The following is a 24,939-nucleotide window of genomic DNA, read 5'->3' as shown; positions in this document are numbered from 1 at the left end:
GAGGGGAAATTTAAAGCACGCGAAATCAAAATGCATATCGAAATCGGTGTAGATGACAGGGATTTATTCAGACTGGGACTGGGTAAAAAGCCCCGTGCAGACTACACTCAGGATGGCCTGATTCAGCAGAAGGCAGCGTCACATGGCTCCCTGCCATCTCTGTCAGCCACAACGAGGAACATACCCTTGACAGTAGCAAACACAGGTTTGCATCTGTGTAGCATGGATTCTTGTGGCGCAGAGTGGTAAAGCAGCGACATGCAGTCTGAAGCTTTGCCCATGAGGCTGGGAGTTTGATCCCAGCAGCTGGCTCAAGGTTGACTCAGCCTTCCATCCTTCTGAGGTCGGTAAAATGAGTACCCAGCTTGCTGGGGGGTAAACAGTAATGACTGGGGAAGGCACTGGCAAACCACCCCGTATTGAGTCTGCCATGAAAACGCTAGAGGGTGTCACCCCAAGGGTCAGACATGACTCGGTGCTTGCACAGGGGATACCTTTACCTTTAGCATGGATTCTGTGAACTTAGGCAGATGGTGAGTGGGTGGGCAGAAGGGACTGTGTTGGTGCTTGGCTCTTGTGGCCCTTTCTTGCATGGCCAGGGGAATGCCAATCGCCACTTTGGCATCAGGAGGTTCATGCATTTCCTCCTGCCCAGACTGGCCAAGGATTCTGGGGTTTTTTTTGGGTGGGGGGTATCATATGGGCATGGAATTGGGCTTACTGTAGTTGTGAATTTCTTGCATTCTGCAGTGGGTTGGACTAGATGACCCTGGAGGGCCCCTTCCAATTCTATGATTGTAACGTACAAAACAGCTGTTGCCACGTCAGGCCCTTTGGCACTTCAGCCGAACTCTTTGGGCCGGGCTTTCCTCCATCTGCCCTCCCCGCCCTCCCCATGACTCCGTCAGGCATTCCTGCTGGAAGCTGGTTTGTGTTTCTGAGGCTTGCTGCTTTGCAGTTGTTAGGCATGGAAGCAATTTGTCTTATACTAATAATGGCTCTGCCCCGGCCTTGCCGAGCAACATCTGGGAGCCACAATGTCACTCCTGGTCCTTGGCAGCCGCCCACAGAGGGCTTCTAGCCGCACCACGAGTCCCTCTGCTGCCATTGGGAGGGTGGCGCTCTTGGCCTTTCGCACCACCAGGCCTGTGAGAGGAGAGGGCAGTAGAGTTGCCAACTCCAGGCTGCGAAATCCTTGGGGAGAGCAAGATTTGGGGAGGGGAGGGGCCTCGGTGCAAGAGTGAAGCACTACTTTGGACCTCAGTGCAAAGCAGAGCTTTTCTCCCGATGAACTAAATCTGAGTTGCCTGGAGATCAGTTGCAATTCCAGAGGAGCCCTGCAGACACAACCTGGAGGTTGGCAACTCCAGAAGGCCAGTCCCTGTTTTAGCTCCCAGCTAGGGGAGGAGGTTGCTTTTTCCTCTTGCTGCTCTGCAAACATCATTTCAGGCTTTCCAGGCTGCTGTGGGTTCTGTCATGCTTGGAAGTTCCCTCAAGGGAGACCTTGTCAATAGCTGGAGGAATGTCTTCCACTGGGAAAACAACCATTTTCAGTTCTGAAAACAAAGCTGCCTGGCTTCTGTTCTTGGCGCTGCAAATTTCCCCTCCTCTGCCCCATTCTCCGAATGCTTTTCCAAGTAGTTATCTTGTCTCCAAATGACATTCCGTATCTTCTTTCTCCTTTCCTGGCTCGTTTGCGGTGGAAGAAGTCTTTCCCCAGCCAGGTCTAGTAGACATAGGATAATGCACTTTCAATGTGCTTTGGCAGCTGGATTTTCCTGTGCGGAACAGGAAAATCTACTTCGAAAGTGCATTGAAAGTGCATTATCTATTGTGTGCAGAATAGGCCCTCAGGTTTCAGAAACATCGATCTCATTCGCAAGAATGCCCAGCCTGTGGGTCGGGACTCCGAAATAGGTCACAAAGCCTCTGAAAGGGGGTTGCGGGTCAGTCTTCCCTAGTGGGGACCCCTGACCTTCCCATTGCTCTCTTTGGTATCTGGGAAACTAAGATCTGACCTGGAAACAGCACCTTATATGTCATACATTAATTGGCGTTTTTATGTCTGGATCAAGTAAAACATGTCAGGTTGGTTATTAGAATGAGTTTCTTAGAATCTAAGGGGGGATTAGAGCAATGGAGCAGGAAAGGATGATTGGAGGCCTGTACCTTTAAGAAATGAATGCTCTCTACCGCATCCATTATGAGGGTTGCTAGGTAACCACAACAGTATCGGCAGCCTTCAACCTGGGTTTCTGCCAGTTAGAGGCAGAGAAAGTGGTCTACACTGGAATTGTTGGCACTACCCTTAGCAATATATAGGGTAGGTATGTGGAGGCATGGTGATACATGGAGCAGACTGACCAAGAGGTTTCTGTAGTACTGCAATCGGAAATAAGGCTGTGTATGTCTTTGCTTAGGGGTCACAGTGGGGGCAGTTGTGCCCTCTGAGTGACGTTTGTTGCTCTTTCCTTGAAAACGCCACAGGGTCGCCATGAGTCAGCTGAGAATGGATGACACTTTACACACATGCATGTATGTGCAATATGAACACGTAAGCAAAACTATTGAGAAAATGCACCGATGACTATGAAAAGAAACAAAACAGGGATTATGTGATGATCCCAGTATTCAGTTGAAGTTTGTGCACACATAAAAGGCAGATTTGCCATTTAATCCGTGACGGTTTGTAAGGAACCTGGGAAAGTGCATCCCTGTTTGCTTGAACCTGCTTACTTAGAGGGAGGCGCTGGGGCTCAGCACCTGCTTTGCATGGAGAAAGTCCCAGGTTCAATCCCTGGCATTTCCAGGATATGGTAAAATCTGGCATGAAGGATCCATGCCGGAGATTCTAGAGACTTGCTGCCAGCTGGAGCAGGCAATGCTGACTAGGGATGCTGCAGGCTGAGCCTTGCATGTCTTTGACTTTGAGTGGCAGCAGATCTGCAGGGGAGCGGAAGGTATGTGGGCTGCTGAGTGGCAGTGGTGGGTGGGTGAGGAGTGGTCTGATAGGGCCCCTTGTGGGGTCACCTCCTTGCTTGTGACCAGCAAATATTTGAGGATCCCCAATACTGGTCTTGATAGATCCACGTTGAGAGTCAATAGAAGGTGCCTTCCTGTGTTGGTTGTGGCCTGTTCATGCTATCAAAATAATTCTACTTTGAGCCCGTTCAACTGGCTCTGCTCACATGCGGATCATGACTCAACATGACCTGGAACACCTTCACGATGTGGGTTGGCCCAGAGTACAATTTGGGACTTAGAGCTCTGTCAACCAAAACGATGTGTGCAAATCCATGGCACGAAAAGCAAGGAAGGAACAGTGGTAGGGAAAGCACGGGAAGAATGACTCTGTTGGCTTGATCTCTTTGGCAGAGCGAAAAGAAGAGGGATCTTGCTCAGCCGGTCGTTAAACGCCTTGTGCACCAATGACCCTGCTGTTTCTTAGGGGTGGTAAAGAGGCCAGCCTTAATGCTTGTAGGAATTACTGGGGCTGTTATTTTCTAGGTCTAATGCCAGGTCTGTCTTCAGTCCCTATGTCAAGCTGAGTGGCAGTGCTTGACAATTGTAAAAGGCCATTATTTTCAGTGCAAGCTTGGAGGCTGGGTCTTCTCATAGAAAACAATGGTTCCTTAATGTCTCAAGGGACATTGTACCGTGGAACTGCTGAGATCTGGGCCATTCTTCTGCTTCTCCTCCTCCTCCTCCTCCTCCTCCTCCTCCTTGTTCTTCTTCTTCTTCTGCTCCTCCTTCCCCTTCACCTGCATCCCTCTGCTTCCTTGAAACACTCCTGAAATTTTGGAAAGAGACGACCAGCATTCCTGAAATGCCAGCCATTTTTGGGGTGATTTCAGTGATCCTGAGATTACTCGAAACAGTGGATTTGGGGGTTTCATTTTGGCTTGGGTACGTCTGCATGCTGGGGTGTGGAGTGGTGTAATACAGCTTGATCTTGTCCAATCTCAGAAGCTAAGCAAGACGGGTACTTGGATGAGGGACCACCAAGCAAGACTATGCAGAGGCAGGCAATTCCAACCACTTTTGCTCAGTCACTTGCCTTGGAAAGCACATAGGGTCACCCTAAATAGGCTGTGACTCGACAACACCTTACACACACATCTCTGGATGCACACGCACTGTGGGACGCAGGATGCTGGATGAGATAAAAACGGTTGGTCTCACCAATGAATCCTTCTTATGCTTCCTGCAGGATCTGTGTGGAGCTACCACCTGCGACACCTTGGGAATGGCGGATGTGGGCACCATGTGCGACCCCAAGCGCAGCTGCTCAGTCATCGAAGACGATGGCCTCCCTTCTGCTTTCACCACGGCTCACGAGCTGGGTAAGGAGCAAAGAGTGATGTGGTGGGATCGTATGTTTTGGAAGATGCAGTGATGGAGGTCTCTTGGGAAAACAGCCTTTTGCTGTGGATTTCTGCCTGCTCATTGCAATGGTTATAATGTGCACGGGCATGGCTGCACATGACATGAAGCGCAACGTTAATGTTTTCTTTGGTTAAGACTGGGCCCTCTGCTGTTTAAAAACCGGCCGTGCTGCCGGGGTTGTTTGCTATTGCTTTGGGGACCGTGTGACCCCTGGGTTGGGTGCTGGCTAGCCTTGACATTGTCAGTACAGAAGAGACCTGCTGAGACATGTGCTTCCGTGGAAGGCCATGTGGAGTCGGTGAGAGGACAAAGCGAGCCAGAGAGGAAGGGGTCAGAGGGCAGCCCCCAGATCAAGGCAAAGGGAGGCATCCCATTCAAAGAGCTTGCACTTATGAATACTTAGAGCGATGGAACCTCCCTGCAATGTCTAGGACAGGGGTAGTCAAACTGTGGCCCTCCAGATGTCCATGGACTACAATTCCCAGGAGCCCCTGCCAGCGAATGCTGGCAGGGGCTCCTGGGAATTGTAGTCCATGGACATCTGGAGGGCCGCAGTTTGACTACCCCTGGTCTAGGATATGGAGTTGTCCTGAATTGGAGACACACATTCCAGTTCTGCTTCCTGAGGTTGTCCATGGCCCAGGCTGGCTTTGTGACTTTCCAACTTGCCGGTATTCCAGCGTTGTCCGTTGTTTTCCCAGTCTATAACGACCACCATAGAGGTCTTGTGAATGCAGCCAGAAAAGGGAAGCTGGCCCAGAACCCAGAGAAGCATGGAACCCTGAGATATTGTTCAGTACCAACAATGTAACCTTGTACCGAAGCTGGGTTTGCCAACCCTCTAGGTGGGGCCTGGAGACCCCCACAATGACAGCGGTTCTCCAGCATTTGGAGGTGGGTGGAGGAAACTGCTGACCCAAAGGTTGGATTTTGTGCCATTATACCCCAATATACCCTCCCCGGCCCAAACTCTGCCCTCCCCAGACCCCTCCCCAAACCTCCAGCAATTTCACAACGTAGAGCGGGCAACCCTAAGTGAAGCAGCATCGATGCTCACTGCCTCTGCTCGGCGTCTGTCTGGCCTTGCGCATTCCCCATCCAGTGTGTGCCAGACCGTTCTTGGCTCGGCGCCTTCATCCGTCATCCTGTGGCTTAGGAAATGGCCACTTAAAATCTAAGCCACTGCAGAGAGGCAGGGCCTGTTTCTGCGGTTGCCACCTGTGAGGCGGATTTAGGAGTGGGGGTAGGGGAGGGACTGGATCCAATTTGGCTTTGAAAGCCTCTCGGTTCGTAATTAGGAGAGGGGACAGGCCTGATGTTTAAAATAACCCCGAATGCTTTCGCTCGGGAAGTTTAGACAATAGCAAAGCTTCCAGGACAGCTTTCGGGAGGGGGGTGGGGGGGGGGGCTCCGCCTCGGAGTGTGTGTGAGCAAGAGTGAAAGAGACCCTGCAGCATTGTTCCCGATACTACCAGGAGGTTTGACTGGAACGGTTAGAGCACAGCTGCTAGCGAGGCAAGGACGCCCAAGCCACGGATACAGGCCTTCTGGCTTTGCTGCCGTTCCCAGGCTTAAGAAACCCTGCAGTAACATGTCATGGCCAGGATGCATTAGACACACACCTAGATCCGGAGAAACCTCGTGCCAGATTGTCGAGGGTTTGCAGCCAACTTGCTTTGGCTCTTCTTCGTTGTGCAGGAAGAGACTCCAGTTCCGATTAGGAGCGCAAGAAATTCGGCGGTTGAAACTCAGTTTTGGAACGAGCTGCACTGAACCAGAATTTTCGGGGAACTGGATTTTTCAGTCTGAGTAAGCTGGCCCATGAATCGTGGATTGAAGCATCCAGCCATGGTGGCTTGCATGTGGGGATGCGCAGCCATGGGTTAAGTGCTGCCGACAGAATTTCCAGATTACCTGTGGTCAAATGCACCCACAGTATTATCCAATGGAGCTGGCAGATTGATTCAGCCCAGGACAGATGGCCCAGGTCAGATCTCAAGCTAAGCAAGATCAGCCCTGGCCTGTTCTGCACACGATAGATGATGCACATTCAGTGCACTTTAGAAGTCGATTTTCCTGTTCTGCACAGGTAAATCCAGCTGCCAAAGCACGTTGAAAGTGCATTATCCTCTGTGTGCGGAATGGGCCCTGGTTTGTACTCAGAAAGGGGACCACGGTTGCTTCACAGAGGCAGGCAATGGCAAAACCACCTTTGAATGTCTCTCGCTTTGGAAACCTTATTGGGGGGGGGGGAATGTAATGATCTCAGAGAATCTCTGCATAGCATCATCATTGTCATTAAAGTCTGATATTTAGAGTGCAGAATCTTGTTCCAATGGCAGATCCCCATTGGCTGGATAAACACTAAAGGACTAAATGGGATGTCTATAGAATGTGTGTGTGTGTGTGTGTGTGTGTGTGAGGGGGGCGGGTGGGAGACGAAATGCTGGAAAGATGTGCCAGTTAGTAAAAGGCTTCATGTGCTGCATATTTTGCAAGGCACCCTCTTGTTTTAATTCACCCTTCCTTCAAGGAGCTTGGGAATGACATGAATCATTCTCCCTTCCACATGCATCCTGTGAGGCAGGCCATGCCAGAAGAGAGTTACGTGCCCAAGGGGCCCCTGTGAACTTCATGGTTGAATTGAAGATGGACATTCACATCTTCCCAGTCTGAGTCCAGTACTGTAACCACAAGACAGACAGCCCCATGGATCATGCTGACCCTCTGCCTGTCATTTGAACTTGGTGATTCCTTGTATTGACTTGAGGAAGTTAGGGACTCCCAAATATGCTGGTCACCTGGAAAACATGTTTGGGAGCCACCAGTTATGTCTTCACTGCAAATTCAAGTTCCGACCAGCTTGACTGGCATAGGAACTGCTGGGTTGGATCCAGGGTAAACATCCTGCTGATGGAAGATGCATGCAGCAGCGGGACAGACCTTCTGTGCCCCCTTCTGTGGAATTTTGTTAACTGGAGCGGCCAGGAAGCCTGAACAAGGAAATGCGGGTGTTTTTGGGCTTTCTTCTAAATTCCTCTTTTTCCTGCTCTGCGTTGCTCAGGTTTCCTTCTTGTTGCATTTGCGAGAACTTTGTGTCCATGCATGAAGCAGATGGTGTGAACTTTGGCCAGGGAACTGCTGGCTTGCAGTCTTCCCGTTGGCTAAGAGACACGCATCTGTTGTAACTTTGTCTACCTTTGGGGGCAATCTGATTAGAACACGAGCAGAGAGAAATTGGCGGAGCCAAGAAGGAGATCCAGGGCAGCCATAACTGTACTGTGGAGGTATATCCTGCTCTGGGACCCCCATGTGCAAAAATGGTGCCATGGATTTTGCAGGAAGTTTCAAAGAACAAAAGGGCCTAGGGTTACGTTTTCCTGCTGGGATGATTGTAGCTGCCAAATAGGAATGAGCAAGGAGAGATGGACCTTCAGGTATGTGGGCTTCAGATCATAAAGGGCTTCTATACATACTGGTTGCCCACGGACTGACAAATGGTGTATTGGTTGCCAAACACAGCTGGCCAGGTGTGTTGCCGCTTCAGGTGGGACGGCCCTAACCTGCGGAAAAGCATGGGGGCTCTTTCAAAAACGAGAGCTCCACGTTGTGGAGGTTGCACAAATTCTGTTGGTGATGTTGAAACCTTTATCCTTCCAGGCCATGTGTTTAACATGCCCCATGACAACGTGAAGGTGTGCGAGGAGGTCTTCGGGAAGCTGAGGACCAACCACATGATGTCGCCCACTCTCATACAGATTGACCGCACCAACCCTTGGTCAGCCTGCAGTGCCGCCATCATCACAGACTTCTTGGACAGCGGGCATGGTGAGCGTGGGATGGGAGGGGGGTGCTGATGCAGGAAAAGTCGGGCAAGGCAGTGAGAGCAATTTGGGTGGAAGAGCTGAGTGGCCTAGATTCCTGAGTGGTCACAGGATGGACCAACCACCCCAGGCAGCCGTGTTTCTGGACCTGGGCCTTTATTGCTTCAGTCACAGAAGAGAGAAAAGAGAGGTGTGTTCTACAAGCACCTAGGGTTGCCATGTTGAATTGGGCTAGTGGTGCAGGATGGGTGGGGGGGACCCTTTCTGGGAGCCCCCTCACATCCTGAAATCACCTGGAGGTGATGTCAGAGATATCAGGTGAGAATGCTTTGGCATTTTGGCAAGACTCTAGGTTAGAATTAGCTTCAAGCCATAGTTTTGCACCCAACCCCCCCCCCCACACACACACACCAAGACCCCAGTGTCCCAATGTCACTTCCAGGTGATGTCAGCATCTTGGGTCGTTCTTCCAGGTTTGGATGTGTTTGGGGGGGAAGTGCAGGTGAGGTAAGCCTGGAAAGCAGGGGATCTCCTGGATCAGTAGCGCTGGCAACCCTACCAAAACCAGTACTACGTGAACAATCATTCCTATCTGAACATATCCCTCGTTACCAAATGGTGCTTCCTTCTCTTCCTGATGACCTTCATCACTTGTGGGTGACATCAGCACATTGTGTTAAAATGCAGCATTCTTCCGGGTTGGGGATCAGAGGCAAGGGGTGTCTGCAAAGTGAGGGACTCCTGGGCCTATTCTGCACACAATAGATAATGCACTTTCAATGCACTTGGGAAGTAGATTTTCCTGTTCTGCGCAGGAAAACCCAGCTGCCAAAGCACACTGAAAGTGCATTATCCTAGGTGTGCGGAATGGGCCCTGGTGGGGCCAGTGGCCCTGGCAACCCTATGTAGGCAGATTCTGTCATCTGAGCCATTGTAGCCGCGGCTCAGACCCAGCAGAAGAAAGCAAAGGCTGTCTGCGTTCCTTAGGACCAGCTGTTCACAGGTCGGCGTCATCACAGGCTGCAGGGATACTGCCTGACCTGCCGCCTTGGCCCGGTTCTCCCTTTCCATTAAACAATTTACACTTGGAGGACAGTAAATCATTACAAACCGCTCCGGAGCAGCCACCTAAGAGAGGGGCTGAAGGATGCCTGACGGAGGGCCAGGCAAACTCCGGCTCATTTGTCTTTTAAGAAGTCTTCATTTGCTGTAACCGAAATCGCACTTGCATCGTAAAACCCGGCAAGTTTTGGAATGCAAGTTGTAAATCAGCCTTCCTGCAGGGCCACCGATAGCTTCAGCGCTTTAAAAACCATCTTGCTCTTTTAAATGTCCAGTGCCTGATTCTCGCACATTCAGAAACACCTTTCAGTTTGCCCACGTGGGCACCGAGTTCTGAAAAAAATGCTTCGAGGCATGTGTGTGAATTCAGCGTTCCGGACTAATTGCGCTCGGAATCCATTGCTTCTTGTCGATGGGCAGGAAAGGAGGGCCTGGTTTCCTGCCTCTTGCTCGTGTCAAGGCCGATTCTGATGCAGATCTGGATGATGCTGTAGTCCTCATTGGAGGTTTGGACCATATCGGGTTTGCACCTGGAGGCGATTGCTCCAGATTGCTCCCATGTGAAAAAGACAAGATTTCAGAGTCTGGCTGCTCCTAAGTCTGCTATCTGGACGGCTCTCTAATTTTTTTTTTAATTGGGGACAATTTCCGACAGTAAATGTATCGCTGTTTAGAACTGGTCCTGGACTGAGCTGTATATTTCTTTGAGTAAGCATAACCTTTGAGATTTATATCCCTTGATGTCAAGATATGAGTCCATCGATTCTGTCCTGATGGCTCGCTTGCACTTAAAATGTTGGAGTGAGTGACTCAGACTGCCTGGACATTGGGGGGAGCTGAGTGTGGGTAGGTATCACCCAAAGAGGTGGTCTCCTAATTAGCTGAATTAGCTTAAAGGAGTCAGAGAGAGAGAGGGAGAGGGGGAGAGAAGCTGGGATTCTCCACCCATGTTTATGGGGATTTCCCCCTGAGGAGAATTCTTGAAATAAACCAGGCAGATGTGCAACTGGAAAGCTTTCTTTATTTAAAAAACGGAAGAAGAATAAAACACGATAAGCAAAAACACAATAAGCACAAACACAAAATAAAACACAATAAGCACAAACACAGAGCTTGACAAGAGAATCACAGGGAGGGGAGGGGACAGAGATCTTAGGGGAGGGTGATAATTACTGGCCTCGAGGAATGGTCTGCAGAAGCAGTAACACAACTAGCGTTTTGTGAGAAAGGTGGGTGTGTACGTGGAGGAACCAAGACACACACACACACACACGCTTGCTGGGAAACACTGTTTCCGATATAGAGCAAAACATGCCATCTGGTGGGCATGACGCTTTTGCCAGAAAAAAAAACAAAACAATAATAGCAGAATGAGGAAGAATAAAGTTTAATTCCAGTAGCACCGTTAAGACCAACCATACCTTTTGTTCAAGGTATCAGCTTCTGTGTGCATGCACAGGATTGGGCTAAGGATCTGTGGGGCCTGCAGCACTTGAGCCAGTTTATGGATTCATAGGGCCCTAGCAGAGCAGAATATTGGCAGGAGTACCCAGACTGGAGGCAGAGGGGTGCCATATAGTGGAAAGGGGTGTCACTCCAAGTGTCCTTAAAGAGAGAAAAGGGGAGAGTAGAGAGACTACAGACATGATCCATGGGGGGGCCACTTTGTCGGGCCCTGGAAGTGCGGGACCTGTAGAATTATTGTTGTTGTTGTTGTTGTTGTTGTTGTTATTGTTATTATTATTATTATTATTTCGATTTATTTCCCGCCACTCCCAAATGGCTCGTGGCGGGTTACAGTGTCTTAAAAACCCCATTAAAACTCCCATTAAAAGACTTTAAAATGTCACAACATGGCGGCACAATAATAAGATCCCCTTCCTACCCCCATTCCTAAAAAAGGGGGGGGGTGGAGGAGAAGGAGGTCAACGATGTTCAAGAAGCCCGGGGGAGAGCAGTCGATGTACCCCAGCAGCCCCAGCCTCAACCATAGACCTGGCGGAAGAGCTCCGTCTTGCAGGCCCTGCGGAACGTTGAAGGGTCCCGCAGAAGAAGAAGAGTTGGTTCTTATATGCCACTTTTCTCTACCCGAAGGAGGCTCAAAGCGGCTTACAGTCGCCTTCTACATGTTCTTCATTGATAAACCGGCCCTGTGCCTGCATGCTTCTTCAGATCCGTGAAAGCTTATACCTTGAATAAGACTTGGTTGGTCTTCAAGCTGCCACTGGGCTCCAACTTTGTCTTGCTGCTTCAGACCACCATAGCAAGGGAGCTCAATTTGCGCCTCCCCTCTCTGCCTGCCCAGGTGACTGCCTCTTGGACCAGCCCACCAAGCCTATTGCATTGCCAGAAGACCTCCCCGGGACCAACTACAACCTCAACCGGCAATGCGAGCTGGCCTTTGGGATCGGCTCCAAGCCCTGCCCGTACATGCAGTACTGCACCAAGCTGTGGTGCACGGGCAAAGCTCGCGGCCACATCATGTGCCAGACCCGTCACTTCCCTTGGGCTGATGGCACCAGCTGCGGAGAAGGGAGGTTCTGCTTGAAGGGTGTCTGTGTCGAGAGGCATAACATCAGTAAGTACCGGGTGAGTACCTGTGCGCTGTGTGGATCCAGGGAGAGGCCGGGTGGTGGGATTGAGTTCTTGATGGCACTTTGGCTTCTCTTCCGTCATTGAATGCAATGCGATGCCCACGTCTGCCAAGGCTGGGCTTTCTCTGCTGCAAGGTTATAAATTCTGGAAGCAAGATTAATTCTGGGGGCGGTGGGGGATTGTCTTAATTTGCAAAAATCTGTGCTGTAAGGGATTTTGGACTTCCAAGGTTTTCATGTTCCTGTCTGATTTTTGCAATATACTCCTACATCTTTTGTGCACCAACTTTCCCCTGCTGCGCAAGTGCTGATCACGGCTGTCTAAGCAAAGCGGCGAGCGCCTCAATCGTGGATGTGCCTTTCATTTTCCACTGGCCTCACTGCAGATTAGCTCTTGTATATCGAGCTGCTGCTTCCCATCCCCACGGAGCAGGTGAGAACATTCCCAAACCTGCTGCCTGTTTTGTGTACAGACTGGCTGCGGTGAAAGATCAGCACTTGATGCTCGAAGATGTTGTTTCCTAGCTAGCTAGCCGGCGCACAAAACAGGAAACAGGAAGTTCAGGTTCTGATGTGCAGAGGCTAGAGAGCTCCACGGGAATATGGCAGCAAGGGCCAACTCAAGCACGACCAGTGATGGCTGTGAGTTCTGCATGCGCTCAATGCCCTCTTTTATTGCAGGTGGATGGCAACTGGGGGAAGTGGGCGCCCTATGGCCCGTGCTCTCGGACCTGTGGCGGAGGAGTCCAGCTGGCAAAGCGTGATTGCAACAACCCCGCACCCGCCAATGAAGGGAAGTACTGTGAAGGGGTCCGAGTGAAGTACCGTTCCTGCAGTCTGGATCCCTGCTCTGACTCAGGTGAGGCTCTGTAATGATGTGGCCTTGGATACAGGCTTTTCTATCCCACACGGCTGTGCGGCTGCTGACTGGTAGTTTTAACCCCTAATGTTTTGCCAGTAACACTGACTGGCAACTTCAGGGGTAGGACACAGCAAGACAGGTAACTCTCTCTGTGCCAAAGAGATTCCCCTCTTGCCGTATCCTACCTCTGATGATGCCAGCCACAGTTATTGGTGTGACGCAGCAGGGAATAAAACGATAGGGTTGCCAGTTCTGGGTTGGGAAATACCTGGAGACTTTGGGGGATGGGAGTGGGTGGGATTTGAGGTGGGGAGGGTCCTCAGTGGAGTATTATGCTATTAAGTCCACCCTCCAAAGCAGCCATTTCTAAGCTATAATTTAAGGGGATCCCAGGTCCCACTGGGGACTGGCATCCCTATAAAACTACCAGACCATGACCACACAGCCTGGAAAACCCACAGCAGCTGGTGGAGTCCAGCCATGAAAGCCTTCACCCATTCACTTGGAGGCCTCTTTGCCCTGTTGGTTGGCCCTGCAGGGCAACATTTTGGCTGCCGCATGAAACAGGATGTTGGGCTCGGTGAGGGGCCTTGGCTCAGTGGAAGCACATCTGCCTGGCATGGAAGAAGTCCCAGATTCAATCCTTGGCATCTACGGTCAAAGGATCATGGAGGAGGGGTGGGAAAAGACCTCTGCCTGAAACCCTGGAGAACTTCCGCCAGTCTTGAATGGGCAATAATGGCCCTGATGGACCAATGATATGGTCAAGTAGAAGGCAGCTTCATGGGACCACTGATCTAATCCGGCAGTGCTCTTCATATGTTCTCTGCTGAATGGAACCCCCTTGCACAAAAACATATTTCCTAGGGTACACAGTTTATGGACTAGCTGGGTGGACCCTCATGTGGCAAAGAACCAGTTCTTGCCTTGTTATGACATGGTATATGTACATTGTGCTCAGATCCCAGAACTCAAATACGCATAACTGAGACGTAAACCCGCTTCAGAGTCAATGCTAATTGGCAGTGACTATGCCAAGTCCTTAACTTAAGACCATAGCCCTCCAGATGAACTCATGTTGGAACAGGGAGACTCAACAATATCCATGATGTTTGCTCATGCTTAGCTACAGTATGCTTGCTGCATTATGTACCGACCACAACCTAATGAGCCCCAAATGGTCTTTGAGATTGAACTGAACTGTTTTCTCACAGTCCCGGGGAAGAGTTTTCGGGAAGAGCAGTGTGAGGCTTTCAACGGGTACAACCACAGCACGAACCGGCTCACCGCCACCGTCTCCTGGGTCCCCAAATATTCCGGAGTTTCTCCGCGGGACAAATGCAAGCTGATCTGCAGGGCCAATGGGACCGGATACTTTTATGTCTTGGCTCCAAAGGTGAGTTGCGGAACCAGTCAACTTGTTGGCACCACGTTGGAAAAGAAGTCCATTTCTAGGCACAACCAGTTGGCAGAGCGGGCTGGCAAAAGAGACCCATTCCATGGGAATTGAAGTAAAAACAATGGAGCTTTACAAACATTCAAATTGGGACCAAAGATAATCTTTTGACTCTCATAAAAGGGCAAAGATTTGAATATATTGAGAATAAACTTCCCTTGGAATATATGAAATGCACAAATAGGTTGTCGTTACTTGCAATCAAATGCAAAATTCAAATAAAAAAAAACTTTAATGGCATATAAAGACAACGTCTATAGAGCAATAATTAATAATTAATGAGTCATTAAATAATGATTGCCTAGTCTAAGATAAAACTAATAAATGAGGTAAAATAAGTAATAACCAATTATATATTCCTCCCTAGAATGCTCAGCAATCAGTCATGTACACCAACTGCAAATGGCCAAGAATTCGGCTACTAATTCTGTTATTTGAAACCATGGATAAACGGCATCACATTTTGAGTAGCAGACATGAAAGGGACCCTCTAGAATAAATCCAGAAAGTGCTACCCACAATCCTACTGGTGGTATAGGGCCCAGTAGAGCAGCCTGTTATTTTGAATCCCTGGTGTTTAAGCTTCCTGAGGCCTTAATGGCACTTCTGGATAGTGAAAATGATTGGAGAATGTAGAAAAAGTCTGGTACTTCTTGGAAATCTTTTATTTTTCCGGATGTTGCAGGGATGAGCCCTGACTGGGATAGTCCAGACCAGGGGTGGCCAACTGTGGTTCTCCTGATCTCCATTTTGTCCACATCCTTTATGAAGTAAGGCCTTAAAGGGCAAAGGAAAAGCCTTTCCCTTTCCCTCATGTGTTAATTACTCTGTCTAGAATCTGGTCTACAGCTGCTCCTACTTTGTGCAGGTTCAAATTTATTTAATACAGCACTGCGGCCAGATAAAACAGGTGTTCTTCACCATTCACGGTGTGCGCCCTCCTTTATGTTCAGCGCGCAGGTAGTGCGAATAAGGATGTGTTCCGCTTGTTGCAAAGACCATGTTGTGCACCCCCACTGCTCCCCCCCTTGACCGATAAAAGGCACCCTCTGTCTTGATGACTTCTAGGTGGTAGATGGCACTCCGTGCTCCCCAGATTCCACCTCGCTATGCGTCCAGGGCAAATGCATCAAGGCTGGATGCGACGGGAAACTTGGCTCGAAGACGAAGTTTGATAAGTGCGGTGTGTGCGGCGGGGACAACAAGAGCTGTAAGAAAGTCTCCGGCTTGTTCACCAAACCCATGTGAGTGAACTGCTTTTTCAGGCAGGGGATAAACTGTTCGGCCATTGAGAACGAGCAAAGGGATGCCTGGCTTTAGAGGGCAATACCTGTGTTTCCTTCCTGACCTTTGTTACGGCATTCAGCATTTGCAGTCCAAAACCGTCTTCCCAAATCCATTGAGGTCAATGGACTTAGAAAGGTGTAACTCTCGGGGTTATACGGCTGGTCTAGGGCAGACATACTGGTTTACAGGAAGACTGTAGCTTCCCAACAAATAAAAACCCAGTGGGGGTCGCTTTTATTTAATACTTCTGTTCAGCCAAGCCTGTGGTTGAGGCCAGAAGAATAACATCTGGGCGTCCCTGCCGAAAAATCAACCCGCAGTTAGAAAACCCCTCCAAACTCTGTGCAGCCCTCATAGGGACAAAGTTTTAAAGGAGGTGGTGTTTATTATTTTATTGATGTAAAAATGTTTTGTTTTGATTCACCTGAGTCTTCCAGGAAAGCATGGTAGAGAAATAAAATCTTCCTTCCTTCCTTCCTTCCTTCCTTCCTTCCTTCCTTCCTTCCTTCCTTCCTTCCTTCCTTCCTTCCTTCCTTCCTTCCTTCCTTCCTTCCTTCCTTCATTGCAACCATTAGGACAAAATAGGTATTGGTAGTATGCAGAAATGCTGCTATAATACATTTAGAGGGACAGAAAGGTATGAAATTGAGACACTTGTCCACTTTAAAAAAAACTTGAAATATACAATTGTGCCCTTAAAAACTAATTAATGATGGTGAGCTCTCAGTTTAACAGATGAAAACATTGGACCACATTTCTATCAAATTTTAAACTCTTTATTGTATGTTTTACGCTGTACTCTTATTGCTCTATGATATACAGTGCCCCAGGATAGCATGACCGAGAAGGGCGGGTTATAAATGTAATTATAAACAGACAAACACACAAATAAATAAATTGTCAGGGCTGTAAGACAATCCGTAGAGCGTGACCTTTTCTGCCCCGTCTCAAAGGCCTCTCTCCCTCTCTAGGCACGGCTATAACTTTGTGGTGCTCATCCCAGCGGGAGCCTCCAGCATCGATATCCGACAGCGTGGCTATAAGGGGCTAATCAGCGACGACAACTACCTGGCCGTGAAGAACGGGCATGGCAAATACCTCCTGAACGGGCATTTCATCGTCTCGGCGGTGGAGAGGGACCTGATGGTGAAGGGCAGTGTGCTGCGCTACAGCGGAACTGGGACGGCGGTAGAAAGCCTCCAGGCCTTTATGCCCATCCAGGAGCCCCTGACCGTGGAGGTCTTGTCGGTCGGGAAGATGACCCCGCCCCGGGTACGCTATTCCTTCTACCTGCCCAAGGAGAACAGGGAGGACAAGTCTTCCTACCGCAAAGACGGCAAACGCCCGCCAGTCCTCAACAACAGCATCCTCAGCCTCTCGAACCGCCTGGACTCAGGCCGGCCGGATTACAAACGCCCCTCGTACAAGTGGGCCACCACCAGCTGGGAGGACTGCTCCGTCACCTGCGGCAACGGGCTGCAGAAGCGCATGGTGCTGTGCCGCGACGCCCTCGGCCAGCTGGCCTCCGCTTGTGACGCCACCCAGCGGCCCATGGACATCCGGATATGCGGCGACCCCTGCCCTGCGTGGGAAGCGGGGCCCTGGTCACCCTGCTCCAAAACCTGTGGCAGGGGGTTCAAGAGGCGCATACTAAAATGCACAGGGCGGGGGGGTGTCCTGCTGCCCCGCGACCGTTGCAACCTCAGGAAGAAGCCCCAGGAGCTGGACTTTTGTACCCCGAGACCTTGCTGATCGGGCTGGACCCACTTTTGACCGAGACGTTGATGTACCGTTCCGGTTCTCAGCAGCCGAGAGGCTGGAGGTTTCAAGAGCCTCCAGGGGGGGAGGGAGAGGGAGCTGACCGAGTCGAAAGGGGGGAGGGTATCTGTTACATAATGCATTTCAACAAACAAAAGGATTTAAGTGGGCTGAAACAAGAGTGCCAGCAAGAAGGGGCAGGGCGGGGAGGCCGGGTTGCCGATAGCGGTTGCTCAGAGATGACGCAGGAATCAACAACTACCTCGAAGCTGCCAAACCACCCAAACTCCATCAGAGCTCAACGGTGTGTAGGAGAGAGTTCCAGATTGGGATGGAAACAACTTGCCGTCCAAGATGGTCTGAAGGCAGGGATGGTCAATCCTTAGAGCTATGGCCTGATCTCTTGTGAAGTATAAGAAAGGGCCTTCTCCTGAGGTTCCCCCTTCCCCGCAATAGGGAGAGGACCCTACAGAATTATCTTTGCACCTGCAAAAAAAAAAAAAAGATAAGGCTTAACAACTGGTACAATAAGGTACCTCTGAGGCCTACCGACATGTGACGCTTCAGTCCTGATCCATTTGCGGGTATCCAGAAACTTTTCCTTCCTTCCTTCCTTCCTTCCTTCCTTCCTTCCTTCCTTCCTTCCTTCCTTCCTTCCTTCCTTCCTTCCTTCCTTCCTTCCTTCCTTCCTGCTTTCATGCAGGGCTGGCAGCCAGTTTTGGCTCAGTAGCAGTATTTCTGTCGACCTGTATGGACTGAACAGTGCAAATGTTTATGGTGCTGAACCTCATTTCCTTTTGAGAGTCCTCCTTGGCGGAAGCCTACTCTCCCCTGGTCGCTTGTCCAAGCCGTTCTTCTCAGAAGACTGTGCCATAGAGCGGGGGAGGGGCAGAGGTGCACTTTACCTATCCCAAATACTTACCACGAAGGGGATCTAGTGGACCCAGATTTTTTATTTTTTATGGGCTTTTCAGTTATTCAAAAGCCACATCTTCCATGTTTGCTATTATGTGTATATTCCCAGAGATCAGTGTAACCCTTTGCAGAAAAAAACATGCATCTGAATTTTGCCTAAACGGAAGCTCCGGTATGAGGCTTTGTATGCAGAAGGTCCCTGGCTTGGCATCTCAAATGAAAGTTAGGAAAGATGTTGCCTGAGATCCTGAAGAGCCATTGCCTGTCAGAAAAGACCTAACGGAGCCGGATGTACCAATGGTCTGCTTGGTATAAGGCAGCTTTGTACGTGAACCGTTTTGTATTTGGGGAGAGCTTGTGGCTCGGTGGCAGAGCGAAGAGAAACAGGGCCGCCGCAAGGCAAAACAAAGAGAAGGACAAAAGGTGCAAAAGGAGAAGAATCTTTGATGGCTGAATAACCCCTTTGAATTTCACATTCCGGGTATTTACTTTTTGATCCTTTTTCAATTCCTTCCCATACTTCAAAACGAGAACATCTCTTGGCAGGCGCTCATGTAAGTAAGAGCCAGGAATTGGCTGGACAGCTCACTCTGTTTCAAGTGTATGTATGGGAAGTCAGGGATTCTGGGGGGGTTTTGTGTGTCTGTGCGGGGCATCATCTGGGCATGGAATTGGGGTCACTGTTGTAGGGCAGGTAGTTGTGAATTCCCTGAATTCTACAGGGGGTTGGACTAGATGACCCTGGAGGTGCCTTCCAACTCTATGATTCTATGAATTGAAAAAGTACCGAAAAGTAAATCCCCCCTGCCAATGCTGGGTGCAAAACGCATTGGGGTTATTCAACCATTAAAAGTTCTTTTTCCTTTGCACCATTTGTTCCTTCTCATTGGTGGTTGAGCACTTGCAGACGGTCCCAGGTTCAACCCCTCTTAAAAATCAAGTAGTACACAATGCAAAAGACCACTGCCTGTAACTATGGAGAGCCACTGCTAGTCTGAGTAGGCAGTACTGATTTTAACGGGCCGAGGGTCTGATCATTAGGCAGCTTCACGTGTTCATGTGCAGACTTGCCAAGTTTGTAGCATCCCCCACTAAAATCTTAAGATCAGACACTTGTTACCACTGTGATCCTTTGAGGTGACTTCAACAACTGCATGTGTGACAGGGAAGATTATGCAATTGTGGGAAGTTACAGCCACTATTAAGCCCAGATCTCAGTCAGCCGTTTTGTAAAATATATTACAGGATCTTTGTTGTATTAGATCTCATTCTCTGGAGCCCTTATCTGGAAAGGTCTTCCTGTGTCTGTCCATTTTGAAGCATGCTCCCCTGGAGTGTAGGTACTAGAGTGTGCTGGTCAGTTTATTTCTTAAAAGGCAGGTGTTTCCCCCCCACACCTGGAAAAATAAGTCAGCGTTAACCTGGACTTCCCAAAGACTGAACTATTTCCTGCATGATGAGGAGTCAGCGGGCCTGTTCACGAGTTACAATGAAGACCCAATGTGCAACTTGCAGATGTGTGAGGAAGAGCCAACGTACATTTCCTTTCCAAGTGAAAATAGGTACCATTTCCTGGATGGTTTACCTGCCCCCCCCCCTGAATTGTCTTTCTTGGCTACTGAACTTTGGGTCCTCTACCATCTGTGCCTTTTAGTTCACTTCAGCAAACATTTTCCCATAGAACTTGAAAACCCAGCCCAGTTTCCTGCCGTCATTCTCCTTGCAGAGGGGTTTGCTTTCTTTCTGGAGCAAGAAATACTGTCGTGGCTTTGTTTTGATGCCACGTGTAGCAAATACAAACTCTCTGCTGCTTTCAAAATGGCGCTTGTTCTGGGAGTATTTAGAGGAGCCTTTGAGTAGCATGCCACCCCTTCCTTCAAGACTGTTTACAGTTTTTTTTTTACACACCTTATTATACGTAAAAGAAATTATGGGATGGGATACCTAAAGAAGCAGGGCCCACTGTTTTGCTGTAACATCAAAAAGCTGCTATTGAAACGAATGGTTTCGCAGTAGTATTAGAATAATGACGTGGCCTTCTGAATTCTTCCCTAGGTTGGTGTGAGATTTCTCTATTTGAAGTCTTTTACCACCATTCATAGAACTATGGCTCTGGGGTTTCCTTGGAGAGAGGGTGCAGTTGTTTAAATCCCACTTAGGCTTAACCAGAGTGCAGTGTGGAGCTTTAAAGACAATCCAGTTTATTCTTCACAGTCTTTGAGGGGAAAGTTGTGGCCTAGTGTCAGAGAACATGCCTTGCATGCCGAAGGTTCCAGGTCTGATCCCTCCCATTAAAAACATCCAAGATGCATCCCTTGAATAATAGTTTTGTCTGCAGGAGTTCCTAGAGGCCCGAGGGAGCTAGATGGACCAATGAGTTTCATCATGATAGGGCAGCATTGTGTGTTCAAGCTTTCACAACTCAGGGGCCTCTTCCTCAAATGCTTGAATTACTTAATGCCTTCAGCCGGCTGGAAGATAGACATGAGCATCAAAAGGAGGAATGAGGCCAGAAGGCCTCCACCATTCAAAACCCTAATCTTGGCCCGTATTCTGTATGGATTTCTTGGAACAGGATGGCACCGAGTGGGCTCTGGATTTCAAAAACTTCTGCCACAATATATTTGTGAGTCTTTAAGTTGCCAGGAGATGCTTAGTTGTTTGGGTGCTGCTCAGATTGCCAGATGGGGCTGGAAAATTTCTGGAGATCTGGAGTGGAGCCTGGGGAGAGTCCTCAGAAGGGCATAATGCCGCCAAATCTGCTCTCCAAAGCAGCCATTTTAATTAGGGGATAAAATTTCCAGTCCCCTCCTGGAAGTTGATAACTCGATCTGCAGTTGACTTCTGCACCTGAACAATGTGATCCTAAGCAGAGTTACATCCTTCTAAGTCTATTAGCATAATGGTGCTTTGGACTGTTCTGTAAGACTGTAGGTTAAATAAACCTTTATTCACAATGGCAGTTGCTTTCCTAACTTTGCCCATTGTTCACAGATTCTTCTCTTTGTGATCCAGTACAATCGTGCAGAACATAATATCCTCCGTATCCTTAATTAATGGCTGTTGATGAACTTCTCTGTTTCTAGAAACCAGGACTTCATTTCATTGCCCTACCTTTTCTTCAGCACTAGGATAGCAAACATCATTGGGGATGGGCACAAAACTCTTTTGGGTAGTTTAGTTCATGATTTGTGGCTGAATGATGAACTCATAGGAGCCAGGAAGTTTGTTCGTGAATTTTAAGCCCCTGCTTTCTGCTCCCCATATTATTGTTGTGAGGAAGAGAAAGCAACGATTTTCAAACAGCAGAGTATTCAGCTGCTTGGTTTAAATGGCTCGGAGTCATTTAAATCCTGTTTTCTGCTCCCTGTTGAAAGCTGTGGGGAGCAGAAAGCAAGGGTTTCCAGAAAATAAATTCTGCAAGGTTTAAACCAAAGAGTTTTTGTGAAGAGCAGAAACTTTCTCTTCATGAACCACCATGAATTGCACCAAAATTCATGGAAGTTCATACTGGTTCTTCAGTTTACAAATATTACTTTGTGAATCACAAATGGCCAAAATTTGTGACAAATTAATTGGTCAGCCAGTTCATACCCATCCCTAAGCATCATTCTTCAGCATTAAGATCCATCATTTCCCTGTCATTCCTCCCCTGGGAGATGTAGGAATGATTTTGGTTTGAAAGTGGGGGCAACAGATCTTTGGGACTGTGGTTTAAAACATTCGCAAATCAAAATTGCTTTTCTCCAAATCCAGAGAAATGCTTCCAAGAGGCTCCACTGAGCAAACAATGAACTGTCCTTAGAGGTATTCACAGTCCACAGTAGATACTTCAGCATCTGGATTGGTGTGAGTTTAGATATATGTGTAATTTAGATATATGTGCTGAGAGCGGTGAGTAGCTTTGTAGAGTGCAGTTGAAAATCATTCATTAAAGACCTTAAAAAACTTAAGTTCCCAGAGTTCCCTGGGGAAAGAGAACAACTATTGAACCGGTTCAAGTCTGTTGTTTAGATAATCTGTCGTTTCCATGGGTTGCATAGCTCTCAAGTTTACTTATGCACTCCTCCTGAAAAAAAGATGCACATTATTTGGTGGGTTTTGTCCTTGTTTACTCTGGAATACTAGTAATGTATTGATCAGCTTCTGATTTTCCGAGAGGGTTCCCTTCACAAGGTCGGATAAAAACATTGGTTCCCAGAAACTGTACAGCACTGACATCCACGCCTACTCTGGTGTATTGGGGAGGGAGGGGGTGGGGCTTTTAACACCTTTGAATATGGTTCTTTTGCTAAGTGTACGGCAAAAGGATAGAGATGCCTATTGTACTGGCTGCTTTGTGTATACCGTGTATACTGTATGTTGGTCTCTGCTGTTTGTGTGTCAATAGCAAACCTGAAATAAATGTGTTAAGTATTTAAAATCCCAGCAGTCCCTTGGGGCATCTTTTTACATCTTGGGGGTGGAGCATGGAGAGGGTTTGGAGAATGGGAGGGACCCCATTAGGATATAGCTAAGAGTCCACCATCCAAAGCAGCCATTTCCTCTAGGGCAGGGGTAGTCAACCTGTGGTCCTCCAGGTGTTCATGGACTACAATTCCCATGAGCCCCCTGCCAGTGTTTGCTGGCAGGGGGCTCATGGGAATTGTAGTCCATGAACATCTGGAGGACTACAGGTTGACTACCCCTGCTCTAGGGGAACTGATTTTGGTAACCTGGCAGTGCGTTCCACTGGTCTGTCCTGCAAAACCTGCGGAACTGTACTGTCTCAGTGCTCTTTAATCTGATTTGCTACAGCTTACCTGGGTCTCAGAGGGAGAAAGGACTTTCCCGCCACCTGTTCCCTGAAATCCTTTCATTGAGAGACTAATGACTGAAGATGGGACATGCACATTGCTGCTAAGCCAAGATTTCCCAACAGGTGCTCATGCAATCTCCTCCTAGAAACTTCCAATGGAGACTCTGCCCCTCTCCGGGGCAGTACATTCCATCTATGAGCAGTCCTCACCATCAGAAAATGTTTTCCAATATTTAAGTGGAACCTCTTATCCCGTAATGCGAACTCATGGCTCCTAGTCCTTGTTTCTAAAACTACAGTAAACAAGCTGCCCCCCCTTCAACATGTCGAGCTTTTATGTAGTTAAACACAGCTATTATATCACCCCTTGCCCTCCTCTTCTCCAAGCTGCCCATACCCAACTCTCTCAACCACTACTCATAGAATGGATTCCAATTTCTCAACCATCCTAGTCACCTTTCTCTGAACATGTTCCAACTTGTCAATATCCTTCTTGAATAGTGGGGCCTAGAACTGGACACAATATTCCAAAAGAGATCTAACCAATGAGAGTATTATAACTCTCCTTGCTCTGGATTCTATTCTAGCAATGCAGCCATATTGCACTGTTGGCTCCTATTCAACTTATCGTCCACCAGAACTCCTAAAGTCCCTTTCAGATGTAGGATTATCAAGTCAGGCGCCCCCTGTTTGATATTCGTGCATCATGTTATTATTACCCAAATCTTTTACACTTCTCCCCATTAAAATTCAGTGTGTTGGCCAATCTCTTGCCACCTCTTTCCCAGCCCAGCCCAGGATGACTCAGTCCTACCTCTGCCAGCAACAGCAGCACGGGTCTTGAGATAAAGCCCTTTTTCCATCCTTCTAGGGAGGTTCTTGGCAATGCCATTCGAGGACACGTCGTAAGGGCATTTTCCCCCCTCCCCCCTCTCAAGCAAATGAATTATGTTGCCTCTGGATTGTCATTTTTTTGTAATTGCTTGAGCAAATTCCAAGGTCATCTCCATTTGAAGGGAAAGACGAGAGATCCAATTGCGTCAAGGGACGAGAGAAAACTTCCGTGTCGTAAAAATTCTCTCCCGAAGTGCTCTCCAAAAAAATCCACAGAACGTGATGGATGGTTTTCTTTCCACGAAAGAAGGATCTTGTTTGTGTTCCCTTTTTACTATGACAAACAACTTTATTAAGAACACATGGCCATCGAATCTAGTAAGGAGAGGAGCCATGACACAGCATTAACTGGGAATAAGCCCTTCATGCAGGCCTCCTCCGGTTCAGTCCTGGCCTTCACAAAAAAAATTTCACTGGGAGAGACAGTAGTCTGAGAGCCATTGTGGGTCAGAGAACTCAATGGCAGGCACTAGGAGGTCTCAGTGATCCAATATGGTATAAGGCAGCTTTTCTCTTGACTCTGGAGAACCCCTAAAATATTTTTCAGGCTTTTGGGTACCCAGGAACAGAGTACAAGGTTGGTGGTTAGGAATCACCAGTAGGATCCTTTGCATGTTTGTCAAACTACAATCCCCAGGATTCCTCAGAGATGATATGACTGCCAAACTAAAACGGATATGTTTTAGGAGAGCCAGCATTAGGTTGAAGAAACACCTGGAGATTTTGAGTGTGAAGTCTGAGAAGGGCTGGGTTTGGGGACCACAGCAAGGTATCTGCTCCACATAATATATTTCTGGTAAGGCTTTGGAGGAGGAGCTGATCTCATGGCTTAAGTGCCACTCAGCTCTTAACACCCACTCAGGGTGGCTGTCCTGCCCCTGAGTGCCTCCTCCTCCAACCAGCTTGACTCTCTGTCCAGCGGCCAGCCAATCGCCTTCTGCCCCCCCACCCCTGACTACCCCCTCCTCTTTTCCCTTCCCTCTGAGGCTTGGAGACTGCAGATCCCTGCTGCATGAGAGCTGCCCCTGCTGGTGAGTTCTCTAACTCAGTGGTCCCCAACCTTTTTATCACCGGGGACCGGTCAACACTTGACAATTTTACTG

At 48.7% G+C, this 24,939-nt stretch overlaps 1 protein-coding gene across 1 annotated transcript in view; it reads left to right on the top strand.

The window, feature by feature from the left end:
* ADAMTS15 (ADAM metallopeptidase with thrombospondin type 1 motif 15) overlaps positions 1–22,569 on the top strand; it is a 38,717-nt gene extending 16,148 nt beyond the window's left edge. Inside the window, exons 2-8 of the mRNA XM_077305290.1 lie at positions 4,211–4,343; positions 8,047–8,214; positions 11,578–11,861; positions 12,548–12,725; positions 13,943–14,124; positions 15,253–15,428; positions 16,443–22,569. Of these exons, the coding sequence (XP_077161405.1) occupies positions 4,211–4,343; positions 8,047–8,214; positions 11,578–11,861; positions 12,548–12,725; positions 13,943–14,124; positions 15,253–15,428; positions 16,443–17,223 (1,902 nt within the window). The 3' untranslated portion in view covers positions 17,224–22,569. The remainder of the gene's footprint in view (positions 1–4,210; positions 4,344–8,046; positions 8,215–11,577; positions 11,862–12,547; positions 12,726–13,942; positions 14,125–15,252; positions 15,429–16,442) is intronic.
* Positions 22,570–24,939: the final 2,370 nt, after the last annotated feature.

This window comes from Paroedura picta, chromosome 12, assembly GCF_049243985.1.
Source record: "Paroedura picta isolate Pp20150507F chromosome 12, Ppicta_v3.0, whole genome shotgun sequence".
Lineage (NCBI taxonomy): Eukaryota > Metazoa > Chordata > Lepidosauria > Squamata > Gekkonidae > Paroedura > Paroedura picta.
The sequence above is the reverse complement of the archived record's forward strand: the minus strand, read 5'-3'. Positions and strand labels throughout refer to the sequence as shown.